The sequence below is a fragment of the Lycorma delicatula genome, chromosome 8, assembly GCF_047948215.1.
Source record: "Lycorma delicatula isolate Av1 chromosome 8, ASM4794821v1, whole genome shotgun sequence".
Taxonomy (NCBI): Eukaryota; Metazoa; Arthropoda; class Insecta; order Hemiptera; family Fulgoridae; genus Lycorma; species Lycorma delicatula.
In genome coordinates, this window is record NC_134462.1 from 63,471,318 (window position 1) to 63,492,485 (window position 21,168).

At 31.8% G+C, this 21,168-nt stretch overlaps 1 protein-coding gene across 1 annotated transcript in view; it reads left to right on the top strand.

Moving 5' to 3' along the window:
- Positions 1–2,745: 2,745 nt before the first annotated feature.
- LOC142329417 (uncharacterized) overlaps positions 2,746–21,168 on the top strand; it is a 73,781-nt gene continuing 55,358 nt past the window's right edge. The window contains exons 1-2 of the mRNA XM_075374010.1: positions 2,746–3,932; positions 17,800–17,951. Of these exons, the coding sequence (XP_075230125.1) occupies positions 2,910–3,932; positions 17,800–17,951 (1,175 nt within the window). The 5' untranslated portion in view covers positions 2,746–2,909. The remainder of the gene's footprint in view (positions 3,933–17,799; positions 17,952–21,168) is intronic.

Below are 21,168 nucleotides of genomic sequence, written 5' to 3' on the forward strand. Positions count from 1 at the left end.
TAGTGTGCATTTAGGAAACCATAAAAAACCCTTGTTTTTGAAAGTATATGCTTATGATATTCATTTGCATCACTGTCAACTGAATACAGGAAAATTGCACTGAGTGATATGGGACTGCTTTGTCATATGCAGATTGACACTTAATCTGGCAATTCAGTGTTATGTTTTGCTGTTACAGTGACAGCATAACTATGGTTATCTTTAACACAGTAGATTTTATCATGGAGTTCACTAATTTATGACAAATTTATTAATGTTGCTGAGCTTATTTCATAATACATAAGTATCTGTAATAATTTACTGAAATTCTGTTTGACAGATCTACTGACTCTTTCTTCTATTTCCCTGGAAAGTTGAAATAAAAAAAAAACTCATTAACATAAATAAAAACCATAGATGGACATTTAACTGTGAATAACGAGTTTTGTTGAGCTGACTAATCTATTTTCATACAAACAATTATAACACATGAGTAACATTCTGTAAATACACTGATATATACTTTATAAAGTATAACTTTACCGATATGATCTACTGACTGATTTCATGCAACCTACCTAATCAACTTTTTCAAAGTTTGTGTTTGTTGAGTACCACCCACACACGAGGGTTGCATTGTAACTTCACTGGATAAAGTACCATTTCCCATAGTACCTTTGGATATCTGAAGTTCATGATTTGTAATGTAAAACTAGCAAAATAATTATTAAATCTATAGCAGGCATTCAAGGCCTTAAAAAGTACCAACAAGAATGTGCTTCTCAAAATCTCCGTGCTCTATTGTAATCAACATAAACCACTTAATGTAAATCAGTGTTATTTCAAACCTCATAATAGTAGCTGGTTGGATCAGTGGCTAGCCTAATTCAGGAGACATCATTGAGGCATTTCACCATTGTTTTGCCATTATAGCTGTTAATTGACAGTAATATTAGATGATATTTTGATACCATTGATTTCTGAAGTAAGAATAATGGTCAGCAGATCTTGCATTTTCCTGAATGAACCTGTTTCTATATAAAGTAAATGCTTACATTAGGGAGTGGTTTGACTAATTTATCAACACATAAATATTAGTAGACTGAAAATTAGTTGTTGCCTATAATTAACATACTGATAATATCAATCATAATTTCATAAAAAATTTGAATTACAAATTTGTTTCAAAAGTATTAATGCTTGGAAACATTTCTTTCAGTCTCACTCATAAAACATATCTTATTTAACTTTAAATACACCAGTTATGAACAATACTGCGAAAGCAAACGCTTAAAAAAAGTGCATGGACTTTTTGTGCGGTAAACTTTTTACTGCACATTTCATATTGGTGCCCCTGTCTGAAATCACTCACAATTTTATTATTATTAGTGATATTTCATTCGTGTAAGACCTCAAATTGCTGGCCTGTATGATTTTCATGCAAATGTTTTGTACATAAAACAGGACATTAAGTTACCTTGTTCTAGTTCAAAAAAATAGTTACTGTACCCATCGGGTTTGTCTAGTGCTTAACACATCTTCCCAAATCAGCTGATTTGGAAGTCGAGAGTTACAGCGTTCAAGTCCTAGCAAAGCCAGTTATTTTTACATGGATTTGAATACTAGATTGTGGATACTGGTGTTCTTTGGTTGTTGGGTTTCAATTAACCACACATCTCAGGAATGGTCGAACTAAGAATGTACAAGACTACACTCATACATATCATCCTCTGAAGATTATCTAAACGGTAGTTACCGGAGGCTAAACAGGAAAAAGGAAGACTAGTTACTATGGTCAGAAATTGCATTTCTTGATTGACAAACATCCGTTGTTATAGTGAAATAAGAAATTTGGCATAATAGAATTCATTAATTTTTTCCTGCTCTGAAAGTTGTAATGCAGTTTTTGTAACAATCTTTAAACCCTTCATCTTCTACAACAGACGGAGGCTGTAAATCTTTGAAAATCATTCTGCCACTAAATTACAAATTTTATTAACTTTCTTTACAGACAAAAATTTGGATTTGCAGAAAATAATACTTTTACTTATATACCGGACCTTAATAGATTACACCGAAACATAATTATAAAATAAGGAATTCAATTTTTTAAATAATTACAGATGATTACTGTCTAGCAAATTTTAAAAACAGCATAAATTATAATTAAACACGTTGCACTAAATAAGGAGACACGACTGTTTATTTAAGCGGATAAAAAGAAAACTATGATGGAATATTAATAATGGGAGGGAATGATTTATTTGTAATTAATTGCACAATGATGAGCAAAGCAGACGTAATCTGAGTTGCGTATGGGTACGCCTTGTTTATTGCTATTTACTGTAAACGACTACGACTAACTATTTAAACTGGTTGTTCCACTCGACTTGGAACATGCTGTCCGACTAATATTAGTCGAAGTAGTCTATTAAAGAAATTAATCAACGGTCCATGCCTAGCTTACACAAACCCGAGACATAAGTACGCTGTGTATTGCCAACAACACAATAAATAAATTATTATTTTAAAGAGGAAATGTTGAAAAAATATAGCATCGTAAAATGTGCAGTATTCACTTGCCGTTATTTACGTGGATATGTTTATTCTATATACATATTTAAATAGATTTTCTTAGATGGATCAGTTAATAATGATAAATTGGTTTATAATTCCATTGAAGAAACTTAAGTACAATATATCTTATTCAGTATGCTGTTGGCATATGTTTGATACAAAATTGTTGAGGCTGTGAAAGAACTTTTATAATACCACTGATCTCTGATTAATGCTCACGTGTCAGCTGATTTCCTAGCCTATATTAAATAACTTATTTTAGTAGTGACTTTTTATTGTGCGCGGTAGAGCGAAATTGTTTTTGTTGAGTGAAACTTTTCCTAATGTTTATTACAATTTTTGAGTAAGTAAAAATGACCAGTATCACTCCTAGTAATAATTGCAACTGTAATGCTTTCTCATCTAAGAAATTGGACGAACAAACTGTTTTGGTTCGGTTCCTAGAAGGATATATGTGTGACACATTAGATAGTTTTAAAAATGAAATATTTGAAAAAATTAATGATCATGAAAAAAAAATGAAAAATTTTATAAGAAACGTAAAACGTGATATAAAAAAAGCGGTATCTTTTAAACAGAATGAATCTCTGCAGTCAAAAAAGAGTATACATTTTTTAAATGATCAGAATTACGGTTTAAAAGTACTTGATAATAATATATGTGATGACATTAGTTATTACTCTGATAACGAAAAAGAAATTGAAGATGAATCTTTGAATAAAAATTATTCGAATGCAAGTCATATTAGCAATGATCAATCCACATCATTGGAAATGATAAATAAGGATACAAACAAGCGTTTATCCAGAGATGCACCTTTAAAAGTGATTGAAGATGATAAACCAAAGGATTTGGAATTGCAGCAATGTTCATTAGAAGGCAATATTACAACTGGGGATAATGTTTTGAAAAAAGAAACAGATTTGAGGGTTAATTTCCAGTTATTACGTCAACTTAATGATAATATAACTAAAATACTAAATTTAAAAATATTTTATCAAGTTCCAGGTTCAAAAACTGATATTGGTTCCTTAGGATCAGTAGAAGTATCTAACAATAATGAAGTTGCAGAAACTAGTTGTAAAGAAGTTATTAATGAAGTAGATACAGAAGTGATGGATGAAAAAAAGACTGGCACTAAGAAAAAAGTGTTAAGTAATGGTTTGAAAAAGAATTCCTTACAAGCCCATGCCAAAGACATTCAAACTGTAGAATCAGAAGAATTAGGAGAAATTTTAAAAGATTTAGCTAGCATTCTTGATGTTAAGTATGAGAAAGCTACTATAAAAGTCCACTGCAAACCAAACAATATTGTTATTTTTTTCCAACATGAGGAAGAATTGGAAAGATGGCTGAAAGCTGCAAAGCAAAAATGGGTAAGCTGCATTTAGATTATACTATTTATTATAACATCTTATTTACAAATGAATTCACTTTTATTTTATCTTTAAATTAATGTAATCTATCTATCCTATTATCTATATATTTTCAGTGGGTTTCCTAATTGTAGGAAGAGATTACATACTTAAATTTGTAAAACATCTTTGTTTTGCTGCTTTGCCTTAAATATTCATATGCTGTCCTGCTCTGTGAAAATTTATATTTTTATTTACTTCATCAGAATTTATTTTTAAAAAATTCTACATAAAAAATGCAGACAAATTTTTTTTATCAATTTTGTATCCAAAAGATTTTCACGACCTGCACCATCTGCTGCCATCGACTTGTTTATGTCTTCACACCTGGGAATTTTATGTCCTAGCTCAAGTAGATGTGCTTCATTTTTCTGATTTGAACTTTTTACAAAATTGAAGGTTGACCACATTTTTAACCAAGATTTTCTTAAACACTACTCAGAGATAGCGTCGCATGATTCAGCTACCCAATTAACAACATCCTTAATGTTCACTTGTTTTTATTTTCCAAAAAAAATCTGAACTTGAATTCTCTTTTGTGAGGTTTCTTTGGAATTTTTTCTATATGCAAGTGCAAGCTTTAATGTTTGCAAAATACCCTGATCCATAGGTTGTAATGAAGGTGTACCGTTAGGAGGTAGGAAGACTGCCTTGATTTCACCACAAATTAGTACTCCGATGTTGTGATAAGATGGAGCATTGTCTATTAACAGAATTGCTCTTGCTGCTAAATCATTTTCTTTATTAAAATGTTTTACTGTAGAAACAAATTGGTTTTGAAACCATTCCTTAAAATAATTTCCATCCATCCAAGCCTTCTTTTGGTTGTTATAAGACACTGGAAGAGTCTTCATATTCATGTTTTTGAATGCTTGAGGCTTTGCAGATTTTCCAGTCATCATTAAAGGTAGCTTGTGATTTCCCACAGCATTACTACAAGCCATTTACATAACACGGTCCTTGCTTATTTTAAAGCACGGGCTTCTTTCTTAGATATCAGACTTTTTGTTGGTAATGCCTTGAATTTCAAGCCAGTTTCATCAGCATTGTAGACTTGTTGGGGAGAATATTTTTTCTGTAATAATAAGTCAGCAAACTGTCTCTCTCTGGTACTCCTGAGCTGCAGTATGATCTGCTGACAGCTGCTTCATTGTGATAGTAACTGGTGAATCCTATGACGTTTCTTCCACTTGTCTAACCAGTTGATACTTGCCATAAATGAATCGTCACCATTTATCAATTTATTGAACTGAATTATCTTCTCTTGAAAAAGGGGTCCACTTAAGTAAGGGCATGCCTTTTTCTCTCTTTTCTGTGTAAACCACAGAAAGGGGGCTTTATAAACCTTTTCGTACTGTGACAGTCTTGATGTATAACATCCTTCAAGAGCTTTTTTATTGAAGAAGATTCACAGAATTGTTCAATTTTTGTACGGTTTTTCTTCCAATCATTAATTGTGGCTTTTCCTATACCAAACTCCCCGGACGATTTTGTTGGAATATCACCTTTATCTAAATAATTAAAAACTTCAAGCTTACCTTTAAGTGTAGTACGCTTCTATTTGCTAGCCATTGTACCAACCACTAAATGTTACAAATGCAGTACGTACAGTAGTCACATAAAGATTAACTTCGATGCTGAAACTAAATCCTACCAACATGTACAAATTTACGTGACTTTAAGGTATATCCTAACTGAAACAACAATAGCAGACTACTGAAGTGATGTATTGGAAAATATCAGTTGAGAGGCCAAACTGTTTTTCTCAGAAAAAAGCAACATTGTTTTACTTCAGTACAAACTGTTTAAATCATTTGATGTACTTTATGTATGTATCATTTCATTTTATACACTGTATTGTAAAAGAGATGCTGTACTGTATTATAAACATGCATGTTATGTACAGTACTGTATTTCTAATTTGTTTTATATTGTGAGGAAAACAAGGTAAAAATAATATAAAAAAAGGTAGTACATAAAAAAAAGTCATAAAACTGTCAAATCTTGTGATAAAATGATCTATGGTACAGTATGATGAATGCAAGCGACTCACCATTCTTGTCACTGACCTTAAGCTGTGTGCATGCACACACTAGTGAACTCGTTTGATTAGAATTGAATGATTTTTGCTTCTTTTCCTTGCTACTGCATTACTGCAATTATTTATATTAATCTGAAAATTTATCAGTTTGAACTGGACTCTGTCTCAATTAGTTTGGATTAGCTGGACTGTACTCATATATATATATATATCGGTAGCATGCAAATTAATCCAAACATGGATTTTTTTGTTGTGGCTATACTGCTTGATCACATCCATTCTTTATGTTGGTTGTATACTTTGAGGTTATTGTTATTTGGTTATTTAGCAGTTTTCAAGTTTTAAATAGTGTTTTTGAAAGTTTATTTCATTTTTTATTACAAAATCATATTTTCATATTTTTTTAATATATAATAATGGACATAACTTCAAGAAAGCATTTGAAAATTGTATTTCTTTCTGAGCATACCAAATACCTTCTGAATGTGTTGTTAGACTAGAAAAAGCAAATGCTATTTTAAAACAATTTAAAGGAACTGGTTCCTTTTCACCTAAAAGTAAAGGTAGATCTGAACATAAAAGAAAAATGCCATAACACAGGATCTGTTATTAGTGAGAATTATTCTCTATTGGGTAGTGTCATCTTTGAAAATGGAGTACTGCAAGGAAGTGTATTAAGTACCACCTTATTTTCTATAGCCATCAATAGTATTACTAATGTGTCCAGCCACCTGTTTCATGTTCTTTATTTGTTGATTTTGCTACATATTGTTGCGTGGGTGCGGTGTGCGTTCCGCATGGCTCGATCAGGATATTAAGAGGTTCTTGATAATTTATAATGTTTATATAATTATAGTTTATTGATTTAAAATGTACAAATTACAATCAACCAAAGTAATAATAATAAGTGACAATAATAAAACAGTCAATGAACACAAATATTAATATAGTAATTACAACCACAATAATAGTGGTAAACGATCAAACAAAGTATACATGACATCAAACAAATCAGAACAATAAAAGATAAACAAAACAAAGATAACAATGAAAGTTATTACATGTAAATAACACATCAGATAGTGATAGTAATAATTATAGATTAAACAAAAAGAGAGTTTAAAATACATAATCATTTGGAATTTATTTTAGGTATATAAACAGAAAACAAGTATTCAGGCCCATTAACAATGAAACTGCAAGTTTTAACCCTTTTTAACCACTAGTCTTATATTAACAAACTGCAAGTTTTAACCCTTTTTAACCACTAGTCTTATATTAACAAACAGTCTTATAAAATTCACTTGCAAATCCCTTTTGTTGTCTACCTAACAGTTTATGAATGAAGTCTATTGCATTATTTCAATTATACACTTATAATTTTACTATAACTCACTGTTAGTACTTTCTTGGTTACTGTATTACTCATGGCGTTACCTTAATCATATTAAACTGGATACCCTCCTCGCTGGACTGACGTCTTGCATACTCATCTTGCTGACTCATACCTGTGATTCCACACTGGACCGTCATTGTACATCTCGCAGACTGGTTCGCAGAACTCTGCCAAACTCACACAACTCACAGCCTATCCTCGCAGAACTGCCCTTGTGGGACTGATATCGTCTTGCAGACTGTTTCATGGATTTCCGCCGAACTGATTTTTAGCTGGTCTTACTGGGCTATTTATACTGTTAGCCTCTTTACCTGTATATAGGATTGGACTCAAGTCCAAGAGTGAGAAGAGTCAACCGAGGCTTTGTTCTCATAAATTCCAAGCTTGGTCTCTTCTCACCATACAACAGGTGTGCATTATGTGTTAGCAGACAGTATAACAAAAGACAATTGTAAAACGGATCTATTTTTTACAAAAAGGGTTCTCCTTTTTGTCCCTATATGGATTCTTACTAGTTAATTACATTTTCTGTTACTTTTATAATTGGCAGGAATCCATTATTCAGGCCCACTATACCGGTCTTGTTAAAATATATATTATGTCCTGTTCAATAGCCACAGCATAGAGACTACTACAGAACACTATATGTCACCTTACAACAGCTTGGTCCAAGGTTTACTGGCTTCACTTTTTCACCTGAGAAAACAAAATTTGTAGCCTTTTCTAGCCTTCAGGACACTTTTATTCCACAAGTCTTTCTCAGTGGAAAATTAAGTGCTATCTCTCCTGATGTCAGATTTTTAGGTTTATTTTTTGATAAACCACCTTATGTGGGTCACATACATCAAAGAATTAAAAACAAAATGATCCAAACTTTTAGATATGCTGCGAGTCCTTGGCAACACCAATTGGGGAGCCAATCGGTCATGTGTTTAATGTGTTTATTATTCCTTAGTTCGTTCCCATTTAGATTACTGTTGCTTACTCTTCAGAGCAAAATACTGGATGCTATACATCATGCTTTCCTTCGGTTTGCTACAGGTATCTTTAGATCAAGTCCTGTTGTAAGCATTCTTGTTGACTGCGTTTGGCCATCACTTTGGGATAGACAGGACCAGGTTTTAGCATCTTATTTTGCCTGTCTTAAAGGACAGCCAAATCACATGGCTTTTTACGCAGTCCTTGGGAATCCTAATTTATGCAGGTATGAGGTATATCCTATTTATGCATGTTATACCGCACCTGTAGGTGTTCGTACTTGATGCTTACTGCACCTAAATGTTGACACACCTATTTGTACAATATATCCCAGTTCATATTCTCCATGAGGAATCAACCTTATCCAGTATAAATTTTATGTTCGACCTTATGATATACAATAAAGAATCAACACCACCTACTGTCTTTCAGCAAATATATCACTATATTCTCTCAAATATAAACCCAGATGCAGTAGTTTACACAGATGAATTGAAACAGATTGATATTGTTGGATGTGCATTTGTTGTTAATGACAAACTTCTGAATATGTTTACTGCTGAATTATACACTACAAATAAGGCTCTGAATATCATGAACCCTAAGTACCATCGTAGCCTTATTTGTAGCAACTCGTGTATTGCTCTCCAAGCCTTAGAAAATTTTTATTCCAGACTCCTATCATCACTGAAATCTACAATGCAATTGCAGAGTTAAACCATCGCAACACCCCAGTGAGTTTCTGCTGGATTCCTAGCCACGTGCTGATTCCGGGTAATGAACGTGCAGATTTTGCTGCTGAGGATGCATGTAATCAACCTTCTTTCACTACTCGTGTTATTGCATCCAACTTTACTAACTATGTAAAACTCACACTTCGCACAAAGTGGCAAGATGACTGGATTGTCACACTAGACAACAAACTTAAACATATCAAAGAAATTGTGTTACCATGGGATTCCTCCCACAGGAGGATGAATTCATTCTTAAACTTATTTCAATTCATTCTTAGTTTTAATCAATATACAGATACACAATTAATATTTAATAGTAAAACTTTATTTATTTATTCAGCATACATAATCATTACATTAAGTTAAGTAATGAATATTAAATTGTATTATAAAACAATGTTAATATTGGTTCTAGACTATGAATAGATAACCTTAGAGTACAATTATAATTAGTATTAGGATTACTCCATTAATTATTAATTTTGTAAAAATGAAAGAAATAAAGTTTGAATTTGAACATAACTTATTTTTATTATGTGAATTGCAGACTGCTTAAGTTAGATACTTTGTGAACTTTGTCAAATTTTAACCAGGGATGTGTGTGTTTTATATTATAATGAATTGCAAATAAATATACACAAATCTATAGATAAAGTGATGAGACTGATTCAATAAAACTTTGCACTTATTTTTTTACTATAAATAATCATCTTGAACTTTGAACTTATTCCTTCAAAGATAATTCCTGTTGGAAGATACACACTGCCGTAAACATCACTCCCATTCTTCAAAGCAGTGCTTGATGTCTCTATCTGGAATCACTTTTAGTTGATCTGCTTCCTCACTTTTCCATCATCACAAAATTGCATCCCTTTAAGTGTATATTTTAGTTTGGGGAAAAGAAAAACTTCACTGATTCATATCAGTTGAATCAACTGAATCAACTGTTGGATCAAGAGAATTTTAATGACTTTTTTTACGTGGGATAAACCAGTCGTTGGTTTTCTCAGTTGGAAGGACGAGAATTCATTAGAGATGTACCCTTTAAAATGCTTTGTGCCACTTTAACACAAAACATACCTGTTTCATTTTTATTAAAAAATTTATCAGCAAGGTTTTACCAAGTTTGGCATAACATTTTATTGCACATCATTGTTCAAAATTACTTTCTACCATTTCTATGACAAAATAAACCAGTTCATGAAAACACACTAATAATAACCTGAGTTTCTTAAAGCTTATGCTGAAGGTCCATGACTAATAACGACACATGAAGGTTGAGCCCTTAGTATTCCATAATATGCACTTTGTGAATGATCTCAGTACATTGTTTACATAAATGTAAATTTCATAAATCATTGTTTCTGTATGATTTATATTCTAAATCTCATTAATAGTTTTTGTTTGTTAATTTTGGTTTATATTTTTTTGTTTATTATACTGTGATATATAAAAAATATGAAGTGTTGCTTATTGATCTAACATGACCCATTGAGATTTCTGTATTTCTCATGTTTTAAATCTCCGACCCCAAAAATATAAAAGTCATGGCTAAAACAAAGTTATTAAATGACTTTTTCAAAATAATGAAACATTTTGCCAAAGAACTCCTTGGAGTTAATTGACAACTTCTTTAGTGAAATTAGCAGTAGCAGTTTTGTTAAGTTGCTTAATTAAAAAATTTAGGAAACCCCTTAAGTATGTAATTGAATATTATATTTAAGCTATGTTGTTTGTTCATATAATATGATGTTTGTGTCAGATTTTACGACTTTGTTTATCATTGTGCTAGTATGTTGAGATTATTGTGTCTTAGTCCAGTAGTTCCACTAAATACTGCGTTAAACAAACTGAATGCACATTCATCCGTAGATGATAAGGAACACATAACAGGCTCTCAGTGCCTATATGTTACAACAGTATTAAACTTTGTAAATCATTTCCATACATAATGCACAGAAAAAAAGACTTTACCATAACAGTTAGTGTATGAAATTCACCAACGTACACAAATTTGACATAAACAGAATATAGTGAAAATATTATTTCATAGGTTATTTATAATTAATACTAACCTTATAATTCTAATTTTATAACTAATTTAACTAACCTTTTAAAGTTAGAAAATTTCTAGTAACAGGAGATATTGACAATTAGCTTCCTAAAGTTTTTTGAAGAAAACTATTTTGATTTAACTTAAGTGTAATCCCTCCTCTATGAATCATGAGACCTTGCCGTTGGTGAGGGGGCTTTAGTGCTCAGGGATACAGAGTAGCTGGACCGAAGGTGCAACCATATCGGAGAGGTTTCTGTTGAGAGCCAGACTAAGGAATGATTCCTGAAAGAGGGCAGCAGCTCTTTCAGTAGTTGTTAGGGGCGTGAGTTACAATGACTTAAACGGCCATATCAACATCACTCAGTCCTCTGAGTACTGCGCAGCTGAAAGCAATGGAAAACTACAGCTTTTTTTTTCCCAAGAAAATGTGGCTCTCTGCATTTTCACGTAGAAATAATGGAGTCGCCTTCCTTGGTAAAATATTCCGGAGGTAAAATAGTCCCCCATTCGGATCTCCGGGTGGGGACTACTAAGGAAGGGGTCACCAGAAAACTAAAAAATAACATTCTACGAGTCGGAGCGTTGAATGTTAGAAGCTTAAATAAGGTTGGTAGGCTAGAAAATTTAAAAAGGGAAATGTATAGCGTGAATGTGGATATAGTAGGAATTAGTGAGGTTCAGTGGGAAGAGGAAGGCGACTTTTGGTCAGGTGATTTTAGAGTAATTAACTCAGCGTCAAATAATGGGCAGGCAGGAGTAGGTTTCGTAATGAACAAGAAGATAGGGAGGAGAGTGGAGTACTTCAAGACGCGTAGTGATAGAATCATTGTAATAAGGATAAAATCAAAACCTAAACCGACAACGATTGTTAACGTCTATATGCCTACAAGTGCCCATGATGATGATGAGGTAGAGTGTGTATACGAAGAGATTGATGAAGCAATTAAACACGTAAAAGGAGATGAAAATTTAATAATAGTTGGAGATTAGAATGCAAGCATTGGAAAAGGCAACGAAGGAAATATAGTGGGTGAATACGGGCTGGGCAAAAGGAATGAAAGAGGGGACCGACTTATAGAGTTTTGCACGAAGTATAATTTAGTAATTGCCAACACCCAATTTAAAAATCATAATAGAAGAATATACACTTGGAAAAAGCCAGGCGATACTGCAAGGTATCAGATAGATTATATCATGGTTAAGCAAAGATTTAGAAATCAACTTGTTGACTGCAAAACTTACCCTGGAGCAGACATTGATAGCGACCATAATTTGGTGATAATGAAATGTAGATTGGGGTTTAAAAACCTGAAGAAAAGGTGTCAGATGAATCGGTGGAATTTAGAGAAGCTTGAGGAAGAGGAGGTAAAGAAGATTTTTGAGGAAGACATCGCAAGAGGTCTGAGTAAAAAAGATAAATGTAGAAGAAGAATGGGAGAATGTTAAAAAGGAAATTCTTAAATCAACAGAAGCAAACTTAGGCGGAATAAAGAGAACTGGTAGAAAACCTTGGGTTTCAGACGATATATTGCAGCTGATGGATGAACGTAGAAAATATAAGGATGCTAGTGATGAAGAAAGTAAAAGGAACTATCGGCAATTAAGAAATGCTATAAACAGGAAGTGCAAACTGGTGAAAGAAGAGTGGATTAAAGAAAAGTGTTCAGAAGTGGAAAGAGAAATGAACATTGGTAAAATAGATGGAGCATACAGGAAAGTTAAGGAAAAGTTTGGGGTACATAAATTAAAATCTAATAATGTGTTAAACAAAGATGGTACACCAATATATAATACGAAAGGTAAAGTCGATAGATGGGTGGAATATATTGAAGAGTTATACGGAGGAAATGAATTAGAAAATGGTGTTATAGAGGAAGAAGAGGAAGTTGAGGAGGATGAAATGGGAGAAACAATACTGAGATCTGAATTTAAGAGAGCATTAAAAGATTTAAATGGCAGAAAGGCTCCTGGAATAGACGGAATACCTGTAGAATTACTGCGTAGTGCAGGTGAGGAAGCGATTGATAGATTATACACACTGGTGTGTAATATTTATGAAAAAGGGGAATTTCCGTCAGACTTCAAAAAAAGTGTTATAGTAATGATACCAAAGAAAGCAGGGGCAGATAAATGTGAAGAATACAGAACAATTAGTTTAACTAGTCATGCATCAAAAATCTTACCTAGAATTCTATACAGAAGAATTGAGAGGAGAGTGGAAGAAGTTTAAGAGAAGACCAATTTGGTTTCAGGAAAAGTATAGGGACAAGGGAAGCAACTTTAGGCCTCAGATTAATAGTAGAAGGAAGATTAAAGAAAAACAAACCAATATACTTGGCGTTTATAGACCTAGAAAAGGCATTCGATAACGTAGACTGGAATAAAATGTTCAGCATTTTAAAAAAATTAGGGTTCAAATACAGAGATAGAAGAACAATGCTAACATGTACAGGAACCAAACAGCAACAGTAATAATTGAAAAACATAAGAAAGAAGCCATAATAAGAAAGGGAGTCCGACAAGGATGTTCCCTATCTCCGTTACTTTTTAATCTTTACATGAAACTAGCAGTTAATGATGTTAAAGAACAATTTAGATTTGGAGTAACAGTACAAGGTGAAAAGATAAAGATGCTACGATTTGCTGATGATATAATAATTGTAGCCGAGAGTAAAAAGGATTTAGAAGAAACAATGAACGGCATAGATGAAGTCCTACGCAAGAACTATCGAATGAAAATAAACAAGAACAAAACAAAAGTAATGAAATGTAGTAGAAATAACAAAGATGGACCACTGAATGTGAAAATAGGAGGAGACAAGATTATGGAGGTAGAAGAATTTTGTTATTTGGGAAGTAGAATTACTAAAGATGGACGAAGTAGGAGCGATATAAAATGCCGAATAGCACAAGCGAAACGAGCCTTCAGTAAGAAATATAATTTGTTTACATCAAAAATTAATTTAAATGTCAGGAAAAGATTTTTGAAAGTGTATGTTTGGAGTGTCGCTTTATATGGAAGTGAAACTTGGACAATCGGAGTATCTGAGAAGAAAAGATTAGAAGCTTTTGAAATGTGGTGCTATAGGAGAATGTTAAAAATCAGATGGGTGGATAAAGTGGCAAACGAAGAGGTATTGCGGCAAATAGATGAAGAAAGAAGCATTTGGAAAAATATAATTAAAAGAAGAGGCAGACTTATAAGCCACATACTAAGGCATCCTGGAATAGTCGCTTTAATATTGGAAGGACAGGTAGAAGGGAAAAATTGTGTAGGCAGGCCACGTTTGGAATATGTAAAACAAATTGTTAGGGATGTAGGATGTAGAGGGTATACTGAAATGAAACAACTAGCACTAGATAGGGAATCTTGGAGAGCTGCATCAAACCAGTCAAATGACTGAAAAAAAAAAAAAAAAAAAAAAAAAATGTGTAATCACATTTCATATCTTGTTTAATATCAAGATACTGTGTTTGTATTAACTTCAGTGTGTACATGCATGCAAACAATTTAGACTGCATTATAAAATTTATTGTGATGTGTGTGTATTGAGGAAGTGATTTAAAAAAAAAATTATACAGGATAAGAGAGTGGCAATATTGAAGGATTTAGAGCAAAATTGAAATTTAGACATTACTGTGCCAATAATTTATCAATCATTACAGGGAATTTGCAGTGATGGTATTGTAGATCACAGCACCATATAGCATTACCATAAAATTTAGGAAGCACAGAAAAATACAGCGTATGAGCCACACTCTGGTCAACTTTCTATTGCTATAAACAGCACAAGTATTGCTGTTGTTGCCATGGTGATCAAACAAAGGTGATGCAAAACAGTGAGAGAAATCAAAAATGAAACCAGATTACCAAAAACTACAGTAATTAAAGGATCAATTGTACAAAAACAGTGTGCATTGTGATTGGTACCACTCAACTGAATGAGCAACAAATAACTGCTTACATGTTATGAAAGGGAAGGCTAGCAGTTCTTGAATCAAATAATTTATCTTGATAAAATGTGAATACATGATTTTGAACTTGAATTGAATTCGCAAAACAGTGCTTGAAAGAGTCTGTACTCTACAAGGCTAAAGAAATGTCATCCGATGCAGTGAAAAGTGAAGCAAATGATGACATTTGTTTAAGATAAAGATGGTGTTATTGCTGCAGAAATAGTATCAAATAATGTTAGTGTTATCTACTTACTATAGGAACTTCATTCAGAAGATTTTGTGATTGAAAGTTTGAAAATGCATCCAGAAAAAGTTGACAATGTACGCCCACTTATTGCAAGTTCTATCATTGATATTTTTATTGATTATATTTGGGAAATGCTTCGCCATCCATCATACAGCTTTGATCTCATACTGGACTTGATCTCTTTCTAAAACTGAAAGTATCACTCTGAGGAATTCATTTTGAAAGAGTTGTTAGCTGCTGTGACCCAGGAAATTTGACACCTCAACAAAGATCGTCTCCTGACATGAATCCAGAAGCTGCCAGACCATTGGCAAGCATGCACTAAGCATGGGGGGGGGGAATTGTATTGAAGGTAAACTTGACTTTGAGTACAAATAAATTTTTGTTTGAGTACTGATAACCGGATTACCATTATTTTTCGGACAGCCTCATATGTGTTTGCTGTGAGGCTGCCCTGATATTAAACATAAAAGTAAAAAAGTTTTTTTTTACTTGTAATGTAGCTCAAGAGCACTGTTTACAGACCTGCAAATGTCAGACTCATAATCCACCTGATTCCACAATTTCACATTCTGGTGACCATGTTTGTAGGAATGACTTTCATAGCTGCTATTTATTCTTTGGTGCAGGTAGTTAAGTGATTAGATTTTTTCTCAGTATACAATGTCTTATACGTAGCCCCCCAAAAGAAGATATCCGTAGGCAACAAATCAAAACTTAGTGGTACAAAGTGAGTTGTCCAGCCTTCTGAGAACCTGTTGTTAATACACAGTCTGCACAACGTTTGCTTTATTCCTACATATTTTCAATCTATGGAAACACACAGTCCTATTACATGCCTTGCAATATTCTTCTTATGGAAAAAAAATAAAACAAAAATTTGAATATGCATGATACCACACCAGAAATTCACTTTCAGACTGTTGAATTCCACCAATTTGTTTGGATTTTCTGAGTCCATACTCAACAATTAGGGCGATTCATGACTCTTATGAACATGAAATGATGCTACATGAGAAAATAAAATGCCAGGTAGTTTTCATCAGCAGAAATGAAGTCTAACAGATCGTTACATATTGAATTTTTTATGGCATGTTGTTATGTTTAATTTCAGTAGCTTCAGTTTACAAGTACAAAGTTTCTGTTGCTTGTGAACAACATCATGGACAGTGCTTTTAGAAATATTTAGTTGACGACTTACACTACAAACTGAATGTTTTGGACTTAATTGGAAAGACAGTAGAATTTTTTGTTTGTATAATTGTTTATAATTTTATTTTAATATTTAGTATTAAAATATAAATATTAAAAATTATTTTTATTATAATTTCTTTTTTCATATTAAATTTTACATCAACTACTCTTTCTCACTGAAATTTAAGTTGTTTTTTCTACCTTAACGTGAACTGTTTTAATACTTTATGACTGATAGTTCTTACACCTGAAAATTTAATCCTAATAAAGCTTAAATTTTAATAATTAATGTGTTGCTCTCTTTAATTAAATAGCTGCAGTTTTCATTAAGAGAGTTATGAAATTAAATAGGCATCATTGCAACTCTTTATTTTAGGTAGTTTTCATAAGAAAGCTACTTATTATAATGTGTACCATGATTCGATTTCCACATTTATCTATCTCTTTATATGTATCACTTTCTTGTGGACATGATAACTGCCATCATTTTGCCCCAGTCACTTTCACATTGTTCCCTAAAAGTATCTTGATCGAGGTAACAGTCAAAATCGAACTATGGGGGTGGAAATGGGGTGGTTTTTTAAAAAAAACAAAATATCACTATAACTTTTATTAAGTAAAATATTGAATTCATTTAAAGTTCCCTACTATTCTTTGGATAAGGGTCTAAAACTTATCTAAGTAAAATTTTTTGATATCACCAACCATTGGCCCAGGGAGTGAAAAAATGTGGTTTTGAAGATACTTACCTAGTAAGGTAAGGTAAGCTACATATTTCGATAAGGTACCTACCTACCTACCTTAATAGGCACAGTATTGAATTGGTTTAAGGTGGTCGTTAGTCCTCTAAACATTACGTAAAACCTTTGTCTGAAACAATTTTTGATATGATCAATCCTTACGGCAAGGGATGACGTAAGAATTCCAAAAACATTTCAAAATGTTGGAATTGTAAGATGGTACTTGTATGCTAAACATTTGAAACTTTTTTCACATGCAACCATTGTTGTATTGAATAAAAACTTAACATTTTTTCTTAACATTTTTATGTCAATTTTTTTATCCCCTACTTAGCACTGGTGAAATACCTCCACCTTCTGGCATGCCAAAAGGGATTTTTTTTTTAGTACAGAAATACTTTGAAAAAGTTTCATTCTCTTAATCAGAAACTTTTCATAATTATATTTTTTCAGTTTAGATTCTGTTATAAGTGTTTTGATTTCAGGAGAAAAGTAAGTTTTCATATAAAGAGTTGTTAGAATTGGAAGATGTAGATGTCATACTTAATACGGAAAAATTTGAGTGTCCTGTCTGTTACACAGAAGTTGGTGTTGGTGAGGGAATAGTTTTAAGGGATTGTCTTCACTTATTCTGCAGGTATTATTTTATTATAATAATTTGATTTAGGCTATATATTCATTATTATAACTTATTATTTCCTGAATTTATGTATAAAAATTATATTTTTATTGTTTATTATAGCTGGTTGCAGCTATAATATGAACACTGTACAACAATGCATCACTCATGTTATGGGTAACAGTGCAATGTGGTTAACTTGTGTTAACAATGTTAACAATGTGGTAACTGTGGCTGATCAACTTTTTGTCTTTTTATTATTTTATGTACAAGTTAACTTAGGTAGTAGTCAGTTAGTGGTGGCAGAGTGTGACACTCTTGTTTATATTTATCTTAAAGTGTGATGAAAATGATGTTTTACTGCTGTAATATTTGTTAACAATGGATTGGTGTTCTGTTTATATTGTAGCTGCAACCTTACTGAATCTTTTTATTTTTAATAGGCAGATATGTTTGACAATATCTTTGATTATATGATCATATGATCAAAACAGGGAAAAGCTATTTTTTATAATAATATTTTGACTTATACACACACACACACACACACACACACACACACACACACACACACATACATAAGGTGAACTGTACATACCATAATATGCATTTACCAGCACACATTAATCTTCAAAAAATATTCTATATTGCTTTGCAGTTTTTAAAATGAGTTTTGCATTAAAAAAAATCACTGAACACATCATTCAAGTTATAATCAAACCATTGTAAATTTTATTTGTTCACCTCCATCTGTATTGTAATATTTATTTTATAAATATAATTTAACCAAACTTAACTTACACTCCCTAACTTTGACTAATTAACACAGTAATGTTTTGAGTATTTAAATGATAAATCCAGTAAATATTTATTATTTAAATAACCAAAACATTACTGTTAAGTAGTCAAAGTTAGCAAGCGTAGGTTAAATTTAGTTAATTTATATCTATAATTATAACCAGTAATGCTTATATCTTTAATATGTAAAATATGTTAATGATCCCATAACTTTGAAGTAGTTTCAAAGTGCAGGATCATTATGGTTATGGTCGATGGGCTAATACGTAAGTACCCATTTTTTTACATTTGTAATTTTTTAGTAAGAACCTGATCACATGATTCTTTTAATATGTTGTACTCTTCTGCTATCACAAAATGATCAAAACCCATTATTTCACAAACGTTAGCAGCATAAATGTTATTTAATGACTGAGGGTCATCCTAAATGTTCATGGTTATCATCTGTTGATTGATCACTGTATTATTACTTAATATTTATTATTTCTTCAATGTTAATTGTTTCCCAAAGCTTTAAGAAGAATTTAATTCTGATTTCTTGCCCATGAATATCAGTCATTTTGAATATGCAAGACATACTACTTGCCTGTGGGCAAATATCACAATGAATAACCACAGTAAGGTGATTCAACCAACAGCAAATTTCTCTTGCATGATGCCACTGCACACTATTATATACTTAGTCTACGGTATCTGTTTTAAGATGGGCATATTTGTGATTTTTCTATTTGATTGCTAATTTTTGCCTTAAAGCCTCCAGAATTCATCAGAAATGATTATGTGCCAGTTGAAAAAGATGTACTTAAATTTTTATTAAACAAAATGTACAAAAAAAATGCAAAATGATCCATTTTTTCCTATTTCCCTAGATAACTCAATAAATGTTCATTTTAGAGAAAAGATTGAGAAAAAAAGGTTTTGTTATTAAATTTTACACACAATATCATAGTTGCAAATAAAAAATACATTATTATTGATACAAAAATAGCAACAACTGTCAAAAAAATCTGATGTGGACACTACCTGTCTTCCTTGTGCACCTATTAAATTACATTACACATTTTTTTTAAATGAGCAAGTACATAAAATTTTATTTCATTAATAACTTACGATATTTTTTCATATATTTTTTATATTGTTATTATTGTAATTTTTTTTTACAATCAGGTTATTAATTTTATTAATAAATCAATATATTTAAATGAAAAAAAAAAGGTTAAAAAAAAGGAAATGAAGTCTGATTTGAACCGATGTGCCTTCCACTTGTAAATATTTCATTAATTAAAATTTTATTTGGCTCTTAACTCTGGAACCAATGAAAATAAGTCCCATGTTATGGTATATCATTGAAAAGCTCTCAGTGAGAACTTATTACTGCAGTTAGTCCAAAATCCAAATTTTTTGGATTTTTTTTCAAAAGGGAAGGTGCACAACTAGATTTTATAACATCCTAAATCCAAAATTTCAACATCCTGCAGCTAATTTTTTTTGAGTTATGCAAGATACATACATACGTACAGATGTCACGCCAAAACTAGCAAAATGGATAGTTCCATTGAAATCTGAAAACCAAAATTTTTCACAATCATAATACTTCCTTTACATCATACAAGGAAGTAAAAAATGAAAAAAAATTGTTTTTGGGAATTTTTTCGAGTGCCTCAAAGAACTTTTTGATATAATAAAGCAACATGCCAAATTTCAACAAAATCGGTCTGACAGTTTTTGCACACTAATTTTGCAATCCAGATTTAAAAAAAATGTGATTTTTCCAAATTGTGTAAAGCCTGAAGTAAAATCTCTGGATACTTGAAAATTTAATCATATATAAAAGAGCACTCAAACTTTCAAATACATTTTGAAAAATTTAAATCTTAATTAGGAGAGCCTAGGGAATTTCTCAAACTTGAATTTTTTTTGCTTTTAAACAAACTGAATATCTTCACAAATTTTTATCTAAATTAATTTTAATAAGCTTAGCTTAAAAGTACTCGGAAAGACGCTTCTTTAAAAAAAAAAGTTTAGATTTATTAATTATCTCCAGAGATACAACCGATCAATGTTGATGCCATTGTACAACTTTTGGAATAAATTAATAGACAGATATCTAGCAATAATTTGTGTTAAATTATGTATGATATTTGAACTTTCTAGCTTACAAGACATTGATTAAAAAAAAAAACACAATAATTTTATTAGTTAAAATTGCTTGTTTGTTTGGAAACATATTTTTGAAAGCATAACGAAATAATAATTTCTGATGATATTCTGGAGGCATTAAAGCAAAAATTAGCATTCATGTATAGAAAAAGTCCAACCCAAAAGAGATACTGCCCTGGACTAACTGCTATAGCAATGGTATCACTTTTGCTTGCAAATTAAAAAAAATTCTGGAGTAGTTCAAACAGACCTTAAAAGTAAAAATCACTTCTAATAA